The 18,972-nt window shown below is 46.1% G+C and overlaps 1 protein-coding gene across 1 annotated transcript in view; it reads right to left on the reverse strand.

Annotated features, from left to right (window-relative positions):
* Window positions 1–2,189: 2,189 nt before the first annotated feature.
* The window catches only part of ANKDD1A (ankyrin repeat and death domain containing 1A), a 46,184-nt gene continuing 29,401 nt past the window's right edge, over window positions 2,190–18,972 (reverse strand). The window contains exons 10-15 of the mRNA XM_055319626.1: window positions 13,222–13,320; window positions 12,562–12,660; window positions 11,457–11,552; window positions 8,340–8,535; window positions 5,651–5,782; window positions 2,190–4,636 (exon numbers count right to left, since the gene is read on the reverse strand). Coding sequence (XP_055175601.1) covers window positions 4,575–4,636; window positions 5,651–5,782; window positions 8,340–8,535; window positions 11,457–11,552; window positions 12,562–12,660; window positions 13,222–13,320 — 684 coding nt within the window. The 3' untranslated portion in view covers window positions 2,190–4,574. The remainder of the gene's footprint in view (window positions 4,637–5,650; window positions 5,783–8,339; window positions 8,536–11,456; window positions 11,553–12,561; window positions 12,661–13,221; window positions 13,321–18,972) is intronic.

Consider the following 18,972-nt stretch of genomic DNA (forward strand, 5'->3'; position numbering starts at 1 on the left):
GTGCAGTTTGCTCATTGTAAAGTAACAGTAGCTCTCATTTATTGAGCTGTTAGTATGTGCCAAGTACTTTTCATACCTTCTTGTCTTCCCCTAGTGGGAATATCTCTTAAATCTCTTTTAAACTGTAAATTCCTGTTTTTTTCTTGCCATGAATTTGTTGAAGAAACAGGCTCATCTGCCCTGTAGAATTCCCCCACAGTCTCGATTTGGCTGATTGCAGCCTCACAGTGTCCTTTAACTTGTTTCTATGTCCCTGGTATTTCCCATGAACTGGTGGTTACATCTAGAGGGTCAGTTTCACATTCAGTCTTTTGGGCAGGAATACTTCATAGGCAAAGCTGTGTGCTTCCCATTATGTCACTGCGGGAGGCCCAGAACATCCTGCTTGTCCCTAAGTTGTGAAGATTGCTCAGTAGATTCAGACGTTGTCAGCCAGATCCAGTCAGTCATTGGGGAATTCCACTGATGGTTTGCCTGCCACTGCTCATCACTGCACAGATGCACTATGTCATTAGAGGATGCAGAGCAGTAACAATAACTCTAATTTTTATTCTATTAACTAGAGTTCTCGGATTTAAGAATCTTCCCCTCATCAGCTATTTGGTTTCACTGGGGTACAATTTAGACCAGAAAAATCAGCATCGATGCTTCTTTCCCTTTAAGTTTTCAGAACTTTGAGTTAACCATACTATTTCCAGTTTTATGCCCACCACAACCCTGGTTAGGCTGATATTACAGGTGAGGTCATGGAAACAGGGACAAGAGATTTGTTCAGCATCACACAGGGAGGGGTGGAGCTGGCATGGCAACTTGGGCCTGGCCATCCCTAAAACCAGTGATCTTTCCATGTAGGTTAGTGTGTGCTCTACCTTGTGACTTGAGAACAGTCTGGAGTTATGGAAACTGGTAAGCCATGAAGGTAGAGCTTTAATGTTTTTAACTGTTCGCATCTGAGGCTCCTTCCCAACCAAGAGGGAACTCCTGTGGGCAGGGCCAGGCTGCACATGGTCAGCAGCCCCTTCCTTACCTGGTACAGCAGTGAACTGTGGGACTACCCTCTGCTTTCTTTTCAAATTCTCCCTGAGTGAGCCACTGCCTCCGACAGCTTCAACCACTCCCTGGCTCTAGGACCTGATGACTGCCATTGCCAAACCCAACTGATTCTGAGATGGCCTTGAATGCCTAATGGGCCCATCAGGCCAGCCTTCTACAGGCACACCCATGTCCCCACTGCCCAAACCTGCTCCTTCTCTCTTAGATCCATCCTCCCTGTTCCCAGCACCACTGTGCCCCCAGATTCCCCAGCTAGAAACCCAGCCACCCCCATCTCCAGGTCTCAGGCTGAAGCAGATGCCAAGATGAAACTTCGAGATGAGCCAGGTGGTTACTGAGGATCACAGGAAAGAGGTGTGGAAGTAAGCAGGGTTGGGCAGGGGAGAAGCTGAGCTGTGACGGGCTGACCAAGCACTGGTGGACCACATAGGAGGCTCTGGAGCTATGAGTGTCCGTTGGAATCATCTCATCAGGGTCTGAAATAGCCAGGCCCTCCTGCCCCTCCAGCTCATCTCTCCTCTTCCTCCCATGCTTCCTGTGTTCCAACCATACCATTCTGCAAGGAGATACAGCTCCGCACCACTGTGCCATTGCACAGACTGTGCTTTTTGCTTGCAATGTGCTTTGCCTACTTCTGTCTTCTCTGAGAGCTTCTCAGACCTCCCTCCCTCCTTCCTCCTTCCCTTCCCCAAGGAAGAACAAGTCCCACAGTTCTCCCTACACACACATAGCACCAACCACATGACAGCGCCTCACTGGGGTCCCAGTTCATCCACCCCCCAACATCACAAACTTCCAGAGGGCAGGAACTGTGGCCACTCCACACTATAACTCAGCTCCCAGCAGACTGCCTGGCACGGAAGACAGTAAATATTGACTGGCAGTGGTGAGCCGAGTGGTGTGGTTACACAATCAATCCACAACAGCTTGTCTGGCTTGAAATTTTGCCATACATCTCCCAAACAAAAGGAATACGGAATGTGAAAGCTGTATTTCAACATTTCAATTTTATTTAAGAACTTTTGTCTCAAATACAAAATTCATTCCACAGAATTCAAATAAATGGTCTAAGTCCTGTGTGATACAAAATACATTTCCTAAATGGAATAAATGCAAGAGAAGACTCTCCCCCCCCCCCCCCCCTCAGCAAAGCACATGCAGGAGCGCCTGGGTGGTTCAGTCAGTTGAGTGACTCTTGATCTCAGCCCAGGTCTTAATCTTAAGCCCAGGGGGCTGGGAGTTCAAGCCCCACACTGGGTGTGGAGCCTACTTAAGAAAACAACAAAACCCCAAAACCATTGCACATGCAGAGGAAGGACATGGAGGTTCCTGTGCCACCCCTGGGGGTCTGAATCTGGCTGTGAACTCTGAGGCCTCAGGCCTACAGGTTACTGCCTGTAAAATAGGTTGGTTCCAAAGCCTCTTTTTCTTTTCATAAGCTTTAAGTGTTTTTTTTTTTTAAAGATTAATAGGAATAGTTTAAAAAAAAAAACCCTGAGCAGGTTCCCATGCACTCCTCTGCACAGCATAGTTTCTGCTCTATTTCTTTGCATTAGTGTTAGTATAGCGTTTGCAGGTTTATCTGTAGGATAAATACCTCCCGGTGGGATTGCTGGGTCAAAGGGCAAGTGCATTTGTAATTTTGGCAGATAGAATGCCAGCTGCCTTTCAGAGGACAGTACCACTGTGTGTGAGCTCCCACCATGCATAGGTGATGGCTGCAGCCCCTCTCAGCTCTAATGTCTTTCATGGTCTCCCTCCCTCCCAGGACTCAGGCCCAGCGAGTGACTCTGTGGGGAGTTTTTCCTAAGACGTGGGCTCCTAGAGTGGCCACAGCAAGCTGTGCCACATGCGTGAGAGCTCAGATTAGAAAGAGCTTCCGGGGCAGCCTGGGTGGTTCAGCCTTCCGCCCAGGGCATGATCCCGGAGACCCAGGATCAGAGTCCCACATCGGGCTCCCTGCATGGGGCCTGCTTCTCCGTCTGCCTGTGTCTCTGCCTCTCTCTCTCTGGATCTCTCGAATAAAAATAAAAATAAATTTTAAAAACTAAAAAAAAAAAAAAAAAAAAGCTTTCAGGCAGAACTTGCAGGCTATCCTGCATAGATATTCTCCACATCTGTGACACCATGGTGAGGCATCCAGAGTCACATTTTCCACTCTTCCTGGTGCAGCCAAGCCACCTGTGCTTCGCTGGCACCTCAAAGCAAAGCTCCAGACCAGCTGTGCCACCCAATATGACTGCCACTTGCTACAGACGCCTATTTAAACTTCCAAAAATTAAACTAAAAATTCGGTTCCTCCGTCCCACTAGCCACATCTCAAGTACCCAGTAGCCACAGGTGGCTAGAGGTAAACAGGGACAGCACAGATCTGGGTCACCACAGAAAGTTCTGTCAGATGGTGCAGCTCTGGACAGGTGACCCTTTGTATGGGGCTATTTAAAACTAAGAATGAGGGATCCCTGGGTGGCGCAGCGGTTTGGCGCCTGCCTTTGGCCCAGGGCGTGATCCTGGAGACCCGGGATGGAATCCCGCGTCGGGCTCCCGGTGCATGGAGCCTGCTTCTCCCTCTGCCTGTGTCTCTGCCTCTCTCTCTCTCTCTCTCTCTCTCTGTGACTATCATAAATAAATACAAATTAAAAAAAAAACAAAACTAAGAATGAAAACTAAATGCAAGGTGTGATCCTGGGCTGGATCCTGGTCCAGAAAAAGGACTTGAATGGCTCAACTGGCAAAATCGGAATAAGGTCTGAAGAGGAGTTAGTAGTATGGTTGGTATCAGTGTTAACTTCCTGGTTTTGAAAATTTTGCTGTATTATGTAAGACATTAGTACTCGGGGAAGTTGTATTGTGAGGCGTATTCAGAAATTCTCTGTACTGGTTCTGCAATGTTTTTTGGAAGTCTGAAACGATTTCAAAATAAAATTTTAAAATTAAAAAATTCTAAAAATAAAAATTAAATAAAAATTAAAAAATTCTAAAACAAGAGAGAAAAAATAAAAGTGTGTGCCTCCCAGAACCATCACGGTATACAAATACACTTGGGAACAGAACAGCTATGGAATAAGCACAGCATTCATTAAAAGCCAGTGAATGAGGGAAGGGCGACCCACTTTGTAAGGGACAGTTGGAGCCCTTTTGCCAGGTTGGGGAGACAAGAAGGCAGGGTTTGGCACCTGACCTCAATAGCTGATTAGCTGCTTCTCCATCCTGAGCCTCAGTGTCCTCTCTAAAAAGGTGCCACTTGCATCTCAGGGGACTGCTGTGAGGCTCCAAGAGCTGTAAAGGACCCTTCCTGTGGGAAGAGGTTACCTGCAGAACCCGAACCGGCCCCTGGACCAACCCTGGAAATGAGATTACAAGCAGTGCCTGCTACTCTGGCACGACTGCCTGCTTTAATACAAGCAGCTGGAGGTCTGTTAACAGTGATTTTTTTTTTTTAAGCCCTTAAATGGTGGTCCTCTTCTGCTCAGTGGCGCCCATTCTGAGGCCCCATGCCTCTGGAGGTCTGGCCTCTCCAGTTACATGACCATGCACCTGCTGGGGGCACTTGGGTCAGCATTTGCTTTCTTCCTGACGCTTTCTGCAAAAGAGAAATCCTATTGCTTCATGTTGCCTAAACTCTGCCTCGCAGGGCTGGTTTTATGTTTTAATTGCCTGCCACTGTTTGTGTTAAGATAGAGCAATAATTTCTCCAGTTTTCTGTTAATGGCGAAAGAATGGAAGCGAATAAAGTTTTACTGATTTTGGGGGGAAAAAAAGATAGCACAATAATATTTCAGAACATTTCAGAAGAAGAAGACGGTCGTCCCTAATTCCTCCATCTTGAAATGACTGTTTTCCCACCTTGCCGGCAGCAGCGGTGACTTTACCCACCACACAGGCAGCTTTCCCTTCTCCCCTCTATACCATGCTACCCATGTTTTCACTGTTGGTGCCTGACACAGTCGTGGTTACTACTGCTGACGGCTTAACATCCTGTCCTGTGGTTGCCCCCAGAATGCACCAGGCCAATGCACATTACTATGGTATTTAAGGTTCTTTCATCATGAGCTGATTTTATGTTTAATGAGGGATCAGTCCTGAACCTTTTATCTCACTTGCCTGATGATTCCACAGGGTGCTCAGAATCTCAAACCAGGCTTTTGGGATTGACAGACTCAAAAGGTGGTGATGGCCTCAGAAATATTTGACCAGATCAACCTGGTTCAACCCCTATCAAGCCAGTTCTGGCCCATACGTCTTACTGTTTGTGGAAAAGAAGCCTGCAGGCTGTTCCAGCCTTATTCCAAACTAGAAAAAAAAAAAAAAATCAAAGTACAGAGGACCCGAGAGGAAGAGGTGATAGCATCAGTGGCTTTGTGGCTGTGAAGGTTGCAGGCGTCAACTGCGCCAACCCCCTCATGGCACAGATGGGGAAATGGGGCCAGGAGGCACTGGTTTGTCCAGAGCTCTCCCTGAATTCCAGTGGACAAGGCAAGGCCCAGGAGTGTGGAAGGCTCAGAGCCAGCACCACAGCCCTGTGCTCTCAGCAGACCTCCGGGGGGCTCTGTCGCATTGTAGAGGGGCCATACAGCTCCAAACAGAGGACACTTACCAGCCAGGTCCCTCCTGTCAATGGCCACGAGGCCCTCAAACAGCGCTTTGCTGGGGTTCTCACTGGCTGCGGCCACGCCATGCAGCCAGATGAGCAGCATCCGGTGGCCGTGCTCCTGGTAGCTCTTGGTGCCTGAGGACCACGAGGGGAGAAAGAGAAGGAGCCTGCTCGGCCCACCCTGGCAGAGCCAGCTCTAAGCAAGTGTCTGTGCTGTCCTGCACCACCTCCTGCACATGCCCAGGTGGGAAAGTGCTCACTGGAACCTCCTGGGACGCCTTAAGGAAAGCACAGACACCTGGGTCCCTTTCCCCTCCGACCTCCTTGGGTCTGGGTACAGCCTGGGCACTGAGTGGTGTTAAGGCTTCCCAGGTGATTCCAACATACAGCCACGTTTGAAAATAACTGTGTCGGAGGAGGAGGGTTAACTTGGTCCTACACCCTGTGACCAGGTCTGCTCTCCTGGCCGGCACAGCCAGCAGGGCCAGGTCAGCCCGCGCACTGGGTCCTGGGACTTTCTGGCCTCCTCTGGGCCCTCAGCACACACTTTCTCATGATGCTGCCCTTGGCATAGAGCTTTCATTTGGGCCATTTATTCACCATCCCTTCCCCCCATCCCATAATGTCCCCGTGCTCTTTTACATTTCTGAAAGTTATTACCTGTCACAAAGGTTGCATTTGGATATCCTGCTCTATCGCACTAATTGGTACGCAGATTTTTGTCAGGTGTCTCTCTTTGCCAATTATTTGAACTTTGTAAAGGGTTGAGTCTAGTTGGATTGGATCCTCTTCACTTTTCCCCCCAGAATATTCATTTAAGTATTCCCTCTTTGGGGCGCTTGGGTTGGTTGGTTAAGCATCTGCCTTCAGCTTGGGTCATGGTCCTGGGGTCTTGGGATCAAGACCCTGTCAGACTCCGTGTTCAGTGGAGAGTCTGCTTCCCCCTCTCCCTTTACCCCCCACCCTCAACTCATGCTGTCTCTTGTGCTCTCTCACATACATGCTCACTCTCAAGTGAATATATAAAATATTTTTTAAAAAATTAAACATTCTTTCAAGTGAACTCTAGAATCCTTTAGTCAAGTTTCAAAAACCTATTTTTGATTAAACCCAAATCAGGGACACGTGGGTCGCTCAGTCAGTTAAGCATCTAATTCTTGGTGTCGGTTCAAGTCATGATCTCAGGGCCGTGATCTTGGGGTTGTAGGATCAAGCACCATGTAGGGCTCTGAGCTCAGTGCAGAGTCTGCTTGGGATTCTCTCTCCCTCTCCTTGCCATTTGCTCTAAAATAAATTAATCTTTAAAAAAAAAAATCAAATTTGGAGCACCTGGGTGGCTCAGTGGGTTGAGCATCGGTCTTCACTTGGGTCATGACCCTCGAGTCCCAGGATGGAGCACCACGTTGGGCTCCCTGCTAAGTAGGGAGTCTGCTTCTCTCCCTCAGCTCCTCCTCCTGCTTGTGCTCTGTTTCTCAAATAAAATCTTTTTAAAAATCAAAATTTCAATCTAGTTTGGGAAAAAAATCAATGTCTACCTGATACTTTTTCTAGCCAGGAATATAGAATATCTTTCCACCCACATAAGTCTTTTTTTATAGTTGAACTAATTTTTATTGTTTTACTCAGATGCCATTCATATTTTTCATGTTTTTAGAAACACTATTCTGAAAAACACTGTTTCTAAAAACATATTCATAAAAACATGAATGTTTTTAGAAACACTATTCCAAATGGAATATCTTTTCAAAAATACCTCTGTATATTTACCCCACTTATTGATGGTACATAGGAATACCATGGTGTCTGTATATTTTATCATATTTAGCCATTTCACTGAATTATTTCTATTTCTTTTAAAGATTTTATGTATTTATTCATGAGAGACACAGAGAGAGGCAGAAACATAGAGGGATAAGCAGACTCCTCAAGGGGAGCCTGATGTGGGACTCGATCCTGGGATTCCGGGATCACAACCTGAGCCGAAGGCAGACGCTCAACTGCTGTGCCATGCAGGTGTCCCTATCTAAGTTTTTCAGTTGATTCTTCTGGACTTCCTAGGTAGAGGATTATAGCATCTGAAGCTAATAAATCTCTCTTCCTTTTCAATATTTACAGTCCTTATTTCTGTTTGTTTTCTGCCTTAGTACCAGGGCCAACATTTCTTTTTTATTTTATCTGAGAGGAGAAGGAGTGAGCATGAGAGAGGGGGAGAGGGAGAAGCAGACTACCCACTGAGCAGGAAGCTGGATGCAGACATGGGGCTCCATCCCAAGACCTGAGATCACTACCCAAGCCCAAGGCAGACGCTTAACTGCTTAACCCACTGAGCCACCCCCAGCTGCCCTAGGCCAACATTTCCAAGCAGATATTAAATAATGGTGGCAACTGCTGGTCTCCTCCTTTTTATAGGGAGTACCTTTAGTTTGGTGTATGAATGATGGGTATCAGCTTGGGCTAATTCATAAAGAACATGAAGGTCACAGGTCAATGGGGAGGGAGAGGCAGAGAGCACAGCCTGAGCAAAGGCCTGGAAAGACAGGCACACAGGATGTTGGGGGTGGCATGTGGCTGGGCTGTGGGTTGCACTGGCTTCTCTCCTAGACACACAGAAAACCCAATACACAGGTGCCCCCACCCCTCCACCCACTGGTTGCTCTCAGGTTGTGGGGGTGGGGGGGAAGCAGGCCAGTACCTGTCCACTGCTGCTCGATGGCGTGGACATGGGCGTCAGTGAACTCCCAGCAATACGCGAGCTTCTTCCATTCATGAGGCCGCAGGTCCCTGGAGGCCAGTCGCCACAGCACAGAGTGGAACTGCTGCCTTTCCTGCCGATGATCCTGCTTAAAGGTCAAGTTCTTCCCAGAGGGCTCCCTGCGCAAGGGGTGATCCTGTGGAGCAGATCCCAGAAGCCCGGCTGCCACCTGGGGGACATCCCTGCCAGGCTCCGGCAGCACCACAGGCCTGGGGTTTTGGGTCTGCTACTTTGATTTCTCACTCTGTGCCTTGCTTTGAATTCTGGAACCCCAGCTGCTCATACTGTTCCTCCATCCAGAATTCCTTTTCTCACCTGCCTGTCCCTTAACTGCATTGCCACAGTCAAAAGATCACCCACATGCCACCTCTTCCAAGAAGCCTTCCCAATTCCTCTTCTTAGGGCACAAGAGCCAGCAGAAGGACTCAGAGGCTTTGGCTAACACCAGTCAAGGCCAGGATCAGGCACTAACTAGATTTGCTGAATCCCAATGAGGAGAAGGGCGAGATTACAGGATTCTTTCTCTGCAAAGCAGGTAATATAATGGGAAGTTACAAAGGAATTCTGTGGTAGCATAAGTTAAACCCACAAAAGCCTAAGTAAGCTCCTTTTCAGGATGTGAATACAAAGTTCTGGTTGTTAAAAAAGCCCAGGTGAGTCCTGGCGTCTGCAGCTGCAAATCTTAACCTCCTGGTCAACAGTGTCTGGCCAGGCACCGGTGACGTAATGACCAAGGAGACTGGCTCTCACCTGGGGAGGTTCCCAGCTGCAGCTGTACAGTGGGATCATCTGGGAGCTTTAAGAACTTCAGATGCAAAAAACAAAACAAAACAAAACAAAAAAAACTCCTCAGATGTTTGGGGTGTCTGGTTGGCTCAGTCGGTAGGTAGCACATGCAACTCTTGACCATGGGGGTGTGAGTTTAAGCCCCAAGCTAGGTATAGAGATTAATTTAGAATTAAAAAAATCTTTATTTTTTAATATTATTTATTTGACACAGAAAGCACAAGCAGGGTGAGCTGCAGAAGCAGGAGGAGAAGCAGGCTCCCCACTGAACAGGGAGCTCCATGCAGGGCTCCATCCCAGGACCCTGAGATCATGACCTGAGCTGAAGGCAGAAGCTTAGCTGACTAAGCCACCCAGGAGCCCCAAAAGTACTATCTTTAAAACAAAACAAGCTACCAAAGCTTTGGTCCCTACACCAGAGATTCTGATTAAATTAGCCTGGGGGTGGGAGGGAGATTGGTCATTCCAACTGCCCCACTGTCTAAGCGTTGAGAATTTTTAAAGTCTAAAGTGTTAGAATTAAGCACAGAGATGAAACCGTTCATAAAACCCTTGGTATTAATATTTTGGGGTTACATTTAGGAGCAATCTGTTGTATGCAAAGGGGCTGTAATGTTTCTGAGAACCCAGCATATCCGTTAAAGAGAATATCTTAAGATTCCTATTGAAATTTGTTAATTGATTTTGAAATAGTGATTTTTTTGAGAGGTTTACTAAACTTGTAAGCAATATCGGAATGTTTAAGATATTTAAGATTGAATTTATAGGTTTAATTTACTGGATTTACAAGGATAATTTAAGAATTTACGGGAGTGCCTGGGTGGCTCAGTTGGTTAAGCATCCAACTCTTGCTTTGGGCTCAGGTGATGATCTTAGGGTTGTGGCACTGAGCCCCATGGACTGCCTGGAATTCTCTTCCTCTCCTTCTGCCCCCACCTCCCTCTCTTAAAAAAAAAAAAAGAAAGAAAAGAACATAGGAAGCATTCAAAGTGCTTTAAAAAATCTATTAAATTTAATCATTAGTTTAAAATGCTTAAGATTAATAAATAAATTGATTAAATAAAATAAAATGTTTAAGATTTTAAAGGGATTTTAAAGGGATCCCTGGATGGCTCAGCAGTTTAGTGCCTGCCTTTGACCCAGGGCGTGATCCTGGAGTCCCGGGATCGAGTCCCACGTCGGGCTCCCTGCATGGAGCCTGCTTCTCCCTCTGCCTGTGTCTCTGCCTCTCTCTGTGTATCTCTCATGAATAAATAATAAAATCTTTAAGCAAAAATAAAATTGAGTCTTGATTTAAAAAATCCAAGTCCAGGGCAGCCTGGGTGGCTCAGTGGTTTAGCGCCGCCTTCAGCCCAGGGCCTGATCCTAGAGACCCGGGACTGAGTCTCACGTTGGGGTCCCTGCGTGGAGCCTGCTTCTCCCTTTGCCTGTGTCTCTGCTTCACTCTCTGTGTCTCTCATGAATAAGTAAATAAAATCTTTAAAAAAATAAAATGAATTTAAAAGTTTAAGGAAAACTGGGTTTTGTGGGGTTTTAAGATTTTATTTATTTGAGAGAGAGCATCAGCAGGGACAGAGGGAGAAGCAGACCCTCTGCTGAGCAGGGAGGGAACCCAATGCAGGGCTCGAACCCAAGATCCTAGAATCATGACCTGAGCTGAAGCAGATACTTAACCTACTGAGCCACCCAGGTGCCCCAGAAAACTAGGTTTTAACATTTATAATAAATTAATTTTTAAAACTGAAGCAAATGCAAAAATTATTTTGTATGTATAAAAACAACCTCAAAGACATAAAAACAACTCCCCACCCGACCCCCATTTGCTGACCACTGGAACAGCATGGCCTCACATCTGCTACTCTTCTTCCCCAATTCCTCGGCAAAAATCACTAATCAATCCCAGCACACTTTCCTTCTGGCCTCTGAAAGTTGCCCGTATACAGCACCCCAAGCAGCAATTCCAGTCACCTGGAGATGGCAGTGAGCTGAAACCAACTTGCCACCTCTTTATTCATGCACCCAGGCGTGCGCCCATGCCTCCATCAAGCAGGAGCTACAAGAGCATCCAGAACTGTCTCCACACAGACAGGACCTCGCTCTGCCTGGTTTCAGTGCTCACTTGTCTCCAGATGCTCACAGACAACCCTGGTGGCAGGTAAGGCAGGGATTATCACCTCCTCGGAAACTGAGGGGGTCCCTGAATTGGTCAGGGCCGGGGTTCAAGGCCACTCCCTCTGCAACATGGAGGGACCACGTGCAAGGTCTCAGTACCTTCTCCCGCTTGTAGAGGCGATCAGCTTTTATGATCATGTCCACCAGGCTGGTGTGGTTGCTGCGAGCGGCCACGGCCAGGGCAGTTTTCCCTTGCTGCAAGTAAGAGGGGAGGCCAGGGTTGCCACCGGACAGGTGTAGGGTGGCCTCTAGCATGGGCTGCAAACGTTCCTGCCCAAAGAAAGCGGTTTCCAGCAGTCTACACTGAAGAGCAGAAAAGTTTCCTGGGCATGACAAGGGGCGTGGAAGACACAGGTAGAGTGAGGCCATGAGGGGCAGCCCGGGTGGCCCAGGGGTTTAGCGCCGCCTTCAGCCCAGGGCCTGATCCTGGAGACCCGGGATCGAGTCCCACGTCAGGCTCCCTGTGTGGAGCCTGCTTCTCCCTCTGCCTGTGTCTCTGCCTCTCTCTGTGTGTGTCTCTCATGAATAAATAAATAAAATCTTAAAAAAAAATGAGGCAATGATAATTCCAGCAACTGCCTCTTGTTTTTCTTTAGAATTTAGGAAGTCTTAGAGCATAACAGCCTGCTTAACTCCTCAACATCACCTGTGAAATAGGGGTCACCTGCTCTGCTTCTCAGATGAAACCAGAGCCGGGAGAAGGACTGGGTTCCTCAGGTCACGTCTGCCCGTCCCACCAGGCCCCCGGCTCCAGGCCTCGGGCACAGGGCTGGCCTCAGTCCCCAGCATGGTGCAGGGAGATGGGGGGCTCCTCTGCACACCTGGCTGGCTGCCCCCTCAGAGCAGGGAGCCCCTCTAGGTCTAGCCTTAGGGCCGATTCCTGCCCCCAACTCTTCCCACACCGTCCTCGGGATGCACCTCATATGCCAGCCCCTTCCCCTCATGAGCCTGTGACCTCCTTGGCCTTATACCAAGTCCTCAACTAGTCTGGAACTTCTGGGCTCCTGAAGGAGCAGCAACCCCAGAGGCACAAAGAGCCAGGAAGCTTCCCGATCCCTGTGCCACACGTAGGGGGCTGTGGGGTGGTGATGTGCAGCTCCTCTACTCCTTCCTCTCCCCACCAGATGACTCAAGAAGCTCAAAGTCTGAGGGGCCATAAGACCAAAGACAACCACATCCCAGTTCTGGTTGGGAGCAGAGGTACCTTATCTCTCAGGTTTAAGTTAACCCGCGCGATGAGGAGCATCTCTGCTATGTCCTGCCTGGCGTGCTCAGCAGCAAGGTGGAGGGGCGTCTGCTGCCTCTGGGGAAGAAGCCAAGGGGACAGAGGAGTAGAACAGCACGTACCAGTGGCCCAAGGCTCAAAGTCAGGACAAGTCCAAGATGGGTACACTCCTAACTAGGCTTTAAAAAGTCTCTAAGAAGTTATGGGAGAGAGTAAGCTGGATTTAGTCATAAATCTAATACCAGAGAAAACAAAAGAAAAAAAGAAACATGAAGAACACAGGAAAAAACACCACTGGCTAGCTCACTAAGTCAATCTCTGTAATGATCCTAATATATTTCTTCTAGTCTTTAATGCAGAATGCTTTTGGTTTGTTGGAAATGGCTGAACGTGGGAAGATGTTTACTGCAGTGTTACACAGACCATGGCAACAACTTGGAAACCACCAAAATGTTCAAAATAGAGGAATGGTTGATGAAATGACGTTACCTTCAACAAATATTCAAAGAGCTTTTTTACAAGCTCAAAAAGTAGTTTCTCAACTATGAGCCATGCTAGGAGATGGCAGCCAAGCCCTGCCAGCCTGGGAGGTTGCCCCAGGGGCTCCCTGGGGCCCAGATGGTTTCTGCAGCCACTTACATTGTCGGTGGCATCCAGGTCACTGCCAGCATCAATGAGAAGCTGGACCAAGGCAGGGAAGTTGTACTTCACAGCCAGGTGCATAGGAGAGGCGCCCTGCTGAGGAAGGAGACACATGGATCCATCAGTGGGTCTCTCCCAGGACTGCCCAGCACAGCTTGGTAGGTTGGAAGTGGGGAGGGGTAGATAGATATAATGCTTCTAGGTTTGACCCTTCTTGCTCCTCCAAGGGCATGGGTGGCTTGAGGAATCTATAACCCCAACAGCTGAAACCCTGTAGTTTCTCTATTGTCAAGGTGGGTGGGAGCCTGAAGACCAAGTTTGAGACCTTGTTATACCAGGAACTCCTATGTGACTGCAGACAAGTCATTTCCCTTCTCTGCTACTCTTCACCTAATGAATGTTTGCTAAGGTCCCTTCTAGCAACACTTTAAAATTCTCTCAGTGAATCCACACATGAACCTAGGAAGTGTATATAGGAATGGTGTTATTAGTATTTTCATCTTAAAAACAGGAAACACTGAGACTGAGGTTCAGAAGACCTAAGTGACTTGCCTGATAGCTAATAGGAACCTTGTGTTATTGGGAGTTTCTCTCCTCAGCACCCAGATAGGTGCCTGATGACTCTTTATCCATGAAAGGAATGAATGAAAGAGCCAGAACAGAGACCTCACAAGTCCAACACACCTCCAAGGCCTTGCTCAAGGCTGGAAGACTCCTTCATCAATGGTCCCCTGTGACCCCTGACCACATGACAAAGTGGAGCTACTGCCACAGCATCCTTCTCACTGGATATAGTGACACATAAATAGTGAAATAGTACAAAGCCAATAAAATCAATGTTGGAAAAACACTCATATATTGAATATAGAAAGATTACAGAACTGAGCACGTGAGCATGCACACACACGACACAAATGTCCACTACCAATGTCTATGATCCCACAACCGGGAGATCATGACCTGAGCTGAAACCAAAAGTCAGATGCTTAACCAACTGAGCTACACAAGTGCTCATAAACACTTTAAAAAAATTTTTTTAAAAGAAAAGATTTATTTATTTATTCATAAGAGAGAGAGAGAGAGAGGCAGAGACCCAGGCAGAGGGAGATCTGATCCCGGATCCCAGGATCACACCCTGAGTCGAAGGCAGATGCTCAACCACTGAGCCACCCAGGTATCCCTCTAAACACTTTCTGAAAAAAAGTTTTTATTTGAGAGAGAATGAGTATGAAGGGGGGATGTGGGGGGGGGGAGGCAGAGGGAGAGAGAAAAGCAGGCTCCCCGCTGAGCAGGGAGCCAGATGCAGGGCTTGATCCCAGGACCCTGGGATCATGACTAAGCTGAAGGCAGACACTTAATCATCTGAGCCACCCTGGGAAAGATTTAAACTATACAATTATTTGTAGGCAATGTGATTGTATACCTAGACAGGTTAAAAAAGTTATTACCCCCCCAAAAAAACTAATAAAATTAATTAAAAGTCATATAAAACCCTAGTCAATAGCATTCCTGTTTTGCATGCCTATAAGAAATGACATATTTTAAAAAAAAATATCCTATTTGGGCAGCCTGGGTGGCTCAGTGGTTTAGCGCCACCTTCAGCCCAGGGCCTGATCCTGGAGTCCCAGGATCAAGTCCCACATCGGGCTCCCTGCATGAAGCCTGCTTCTCCCTCTGCCTGTCTCTCTCTCTCTCTCTCTCTCTCTCTCTCTCTGTGTGTGTGTGTGTGTGTCTCACGAATAAATAAATAAAATCTTTAAAAAATAAAATAAAATATCCTATTCACGACAGCCAAAAATACAAAGTATCTATGAAGAGTATAATTGTTAATGGACACACCAAAGGCAAACTAAAAGCTATATAACATCACTGAGGGATATAAAAGACAAAGAAATAGCAAGACTTTATGCTTCTAGTGAAAAAATATTATAAAGATGACCATTTTATATTATTTACAAGTTTAATGTAATCCTAAACCCAAATTTGTTTTTAATTTTTTTTAAATCCAAATTTCAATAAATTCCAAAAAGTATTCTGAAACACATCTAGAAAAAAAATTTTTAACTCAGGTAAAACTACTGTAAGACTTTCAACAGTGTCCTCAGATCGTTGCCGGATGACTATGAAATCAAAATCTGGCCAGAAAAAGGTCTGCAGTGCCAGTAATGGGCAGAGACTGAAATGGACTCAAATGCACAAGTCCGGTGAGCCTGGAAACTTGTCAGAACTACAAGGACTGGGGGATCCCTGGGTGGCTCAGCGGTTTAGCGCCTGCCTTCGGCCCAGGGCGCAATCCTGGAGTCCTGGAATCGAGTCCCACGTCGGGCTCCCGGCATGGAGCCTGCTTCTCCCTCCTCCTGTGTCTCTGCCTCCCTCTCTCTCTCTCTCTCTCTCTCTCTCTATGTCTATCATAAATAAATAAATAAATCTTTAAAAAAAAAGTAAAGTTCAAAAAAAAAAAAAAAAAAGAACTACAAGGACCGGCTTCCAAGGAAGCAGCAGGGTATGGAGATAAAACAAGAAAATAAGCTGAATGTAACCTCATGTCTGGGGGAATGTGATTAGAAAGGGAAGTGGAAAGAGAGCAAATACAGCTTTTAGTTGGTTTACATTTTATTTATAAAAACCAAAAAGTACACAAGGTATCTAGTGAAAGCCTTCTTCCACCCCCATCACCCCTCTGCTCATACTCCCTAAACCTCATTGGTAACCTTGATCATTGCTTTTATGTGCATCCTTCCAGATGCTTAAACTTTTTTTAAAAAAGAAGCAGAACCTTAAATTAAAATTTTATTTTTAAATAATTATGGATTCACATGCAGCCAAAAAATACAGAGAGCTCTGGTGTAACCTATACCCATTTTCCCCCAATGGTAACATTTTACAAAATCCTGGTACAGGAGTGCCGGGGTGGTACAGTCAGTTAAGCGGCCAACTCCTGGTTTCAGCTCAGGTTATGATTTCAGGGTCCTGGGATCGAGCCCTCCATCAGGCTCCTGCTCAGTTCAGCACAAAGTCCGCTTTCTCTCTCTCTCTCTCCCCCCCCTCCCTCCTCCCTTCTCTCTCTCCTTTTCCCTCTGCTCCTACTACCAGCACACTCTTGCGCTCTTTCTATAAAATAAATAAATGCGAAACAAAAGCACAAAAACAGCCTTGGTACAATATCTCAAGCAGGATAATGACTCTGACAACATCCCCCATCTTATTCAGCTCCCCTCAGCTTCACTTGTAGTCATTTGTACACACGTGTGTTCAGTCTACACCATTTTATCACACGTGCATGTTCATGAATCCACTGCATAGTCAAGATACAGAATAGTTCCCTCCCAAGGATCTCTCGTGTTGCTGATCTCACAACCCTGAGATCATGTCCTGAGCTGAAATGAAGAGTCAGACGCTTAACCAACTGAGCCACCCAGGTGCCCCACTGAATGTACCTTTTCTGTTCCAAGATCCCATGCAGAGGACAACATTACATTTAATTGCCATGTCTTCTTTCGCTCCTCTGGACTGTGATGGTTTCTCAGACATGCAGTGTTTTTGATGACCTTGATAGTTTTGAGCATTTGTCACTATGTTGTAGAATGTCTTTCATTTGAGATTTATCTGATATTTTTTCTCATGATTAGACCAGGATTATGGGTTTGGGGGAAGAAGATCACAGGAGGAAAATGTCATTTTCATCACACTGTATTAAGGGTACATACCGTCAACATGATTTATCACTGTTGACGTTGGCCTCAATCACCAGGCTGAGGTAGTGTCAGGTTTCTCCCCTGTGAGGTTACTTTTTTTTTTTCCCTTACCATATTATACTTTTTGAAAGAAAGTCATTATTCAAAGTCCACATTTAAGGAATGGGGAGTTATGCTCTACTTTCTCGAGGTCAGAGTATCCACATAAATTATTTGGACTTCTTCTGCATGGGAGGTTTGTTTATTCTCCTCTACTTACTTGATTCAATCATTCACTCATTTATATCAGTATGGACTCATGTTTATTTTATACTTTGGATTATAATCCAATACCACTTTATTTTGTTGCTGAAACTGTTCCAGCTTTGACCACTGGGCACCCTTTCAGTTGGCTCCAGCGTCCCCTTGACAGGGCTTCTTCATTGTGATGGTGGTGGTGACGTTTTTAATAGGATAGATTTTTAGAGCAGCTGGAGGTTCACAGCAATTTTGAGCAGAGGGTAGAGAATTCCCATATATCTGCCACCTGCACATGTTCATAAACTGTTTTATTATCAACATCCCCCACCACAGTGGGGGACACTTGTTACAACCAATGAACCTACACTGACACATGGTTATCACTCAAGATTCTTAGTTTACATTAGGGTTCACTCAAAAACAAACAAACAAAACATTAGGGTTCACTCTCGGTCCCATGCATTCTGTGTGGGTTTAGGTGAATGTATGAGGGACACCTAAGTAGCTCAGTTGGTTACGCATCTGCCTTCAACTCAAGTCATGAACCTACGTCGGGTTCCCTGCTCAGCAGAGTGGGTTTTTCCCTCTGCCTCTGCCACTCCCCCTGTTCATGCTTGCTCTTTCTCTCTCTCTCTCAAATAAATAAAATCTTTAAAAAATAAATGCATAATGTCATGTATCTGCCATTACAGTATCATACGGTGTGTTTTTACCATCCTAAAAATCCTCTTCGTCTGTTCATCCCTCCTGCTAACTCTGGCATATTGCTTGTCTGGATATACCACGGTTTATTTAACCAATTACCTACTGGAGGACTTCTTGGTTGCTTCCAAATTTTGGTAATTGTAAACAAAACTGCTATAAAGATCCTTGTGCAGGTTTTTCTGTGGACATACATTTTCAACTCCTTTGGGTAAATACATAGGAGTGTGATTGCTGGATCGTATGGGAAGAGTAGATTTAGTTTGTAAGAAACTGTGAAAACTGTTTTCCAAAGTGGCTGTACCATTTTGCATTCCCAGCAGCAAAGAATGACAGTTTCTGCTGCTCCACATCCTCATCAATATCTGGTGTTGCCAGTGTTTCAGCCTTTGGACGCATTCTAGTAGGTGTGTACATCACTGTGTTTTTTGTTTTTTGCTTATAATTTTTTTTAAAGATTTTTATTTATTTATTCATGATAGACACAGAGAGAGAGAGAGAGGCAGAGACACAGGCAGAAGGAGGAGCAGGCTCCATGCAGGGAGTCTGACATGGGGCTTGATCCTGGGACTCCAGGATCACGCCCTGGGCAGAAGGCAGGCGCTTAAACCGCTGAGCCACCCAGGCTGCCCAACATCACTGTGTTTTTATGAAGCACTTCTTTGTGTCACTGCAAGAGACTCCAGATGCATCCTATAAATTTCTTGCCCCAGTCCTAGTAGTCATTGCTCCAAGAGCCCTGGTACCTTTTGGTGGAGAATGCTCATCTTATTTTTTTCACATAACTACAGTATTAAGATCTATTCATAGAAGTATATTTATTCAAAAACTTCCCCAATTTGGAACGCCTGGGTGGCTCAGCGGTTGAGCGTATGCCTTCAGGTCAGGGTGTGATCCCAGGATCCGGAATCAAGTCCCACATTGGGCTCCTCTCATATATATATATATATATGATAATATATATATATATAATGAAATATTATCCAGCCATAAGAAAGAATGAAATCTTGCCTCTGCAATGACATGAATGGAGCTAGAGAGTAGTAAGCGAAATAAGTCAGAGAAAGACATAGATCATACAATCCTTAGAAGTAGATTTGCTTGGTCAGAG

Source organism: Nyctereutes procyonoides, unplaced genomic scaffold, assembly GCF_905146905.1.
Source record: "Nyctereutes procyonoides isolate TBG_1078 unplaced genomic scaffold, NYPRO_anot_genome, whole genome shotgun sequence".
NCBI classification, from domain to species: Eukaryota; Metazoa; Chordata; class Mammalia; order Carnivora; family Canidae; genus Nyctereutes; species Nyctereutes procyonoides.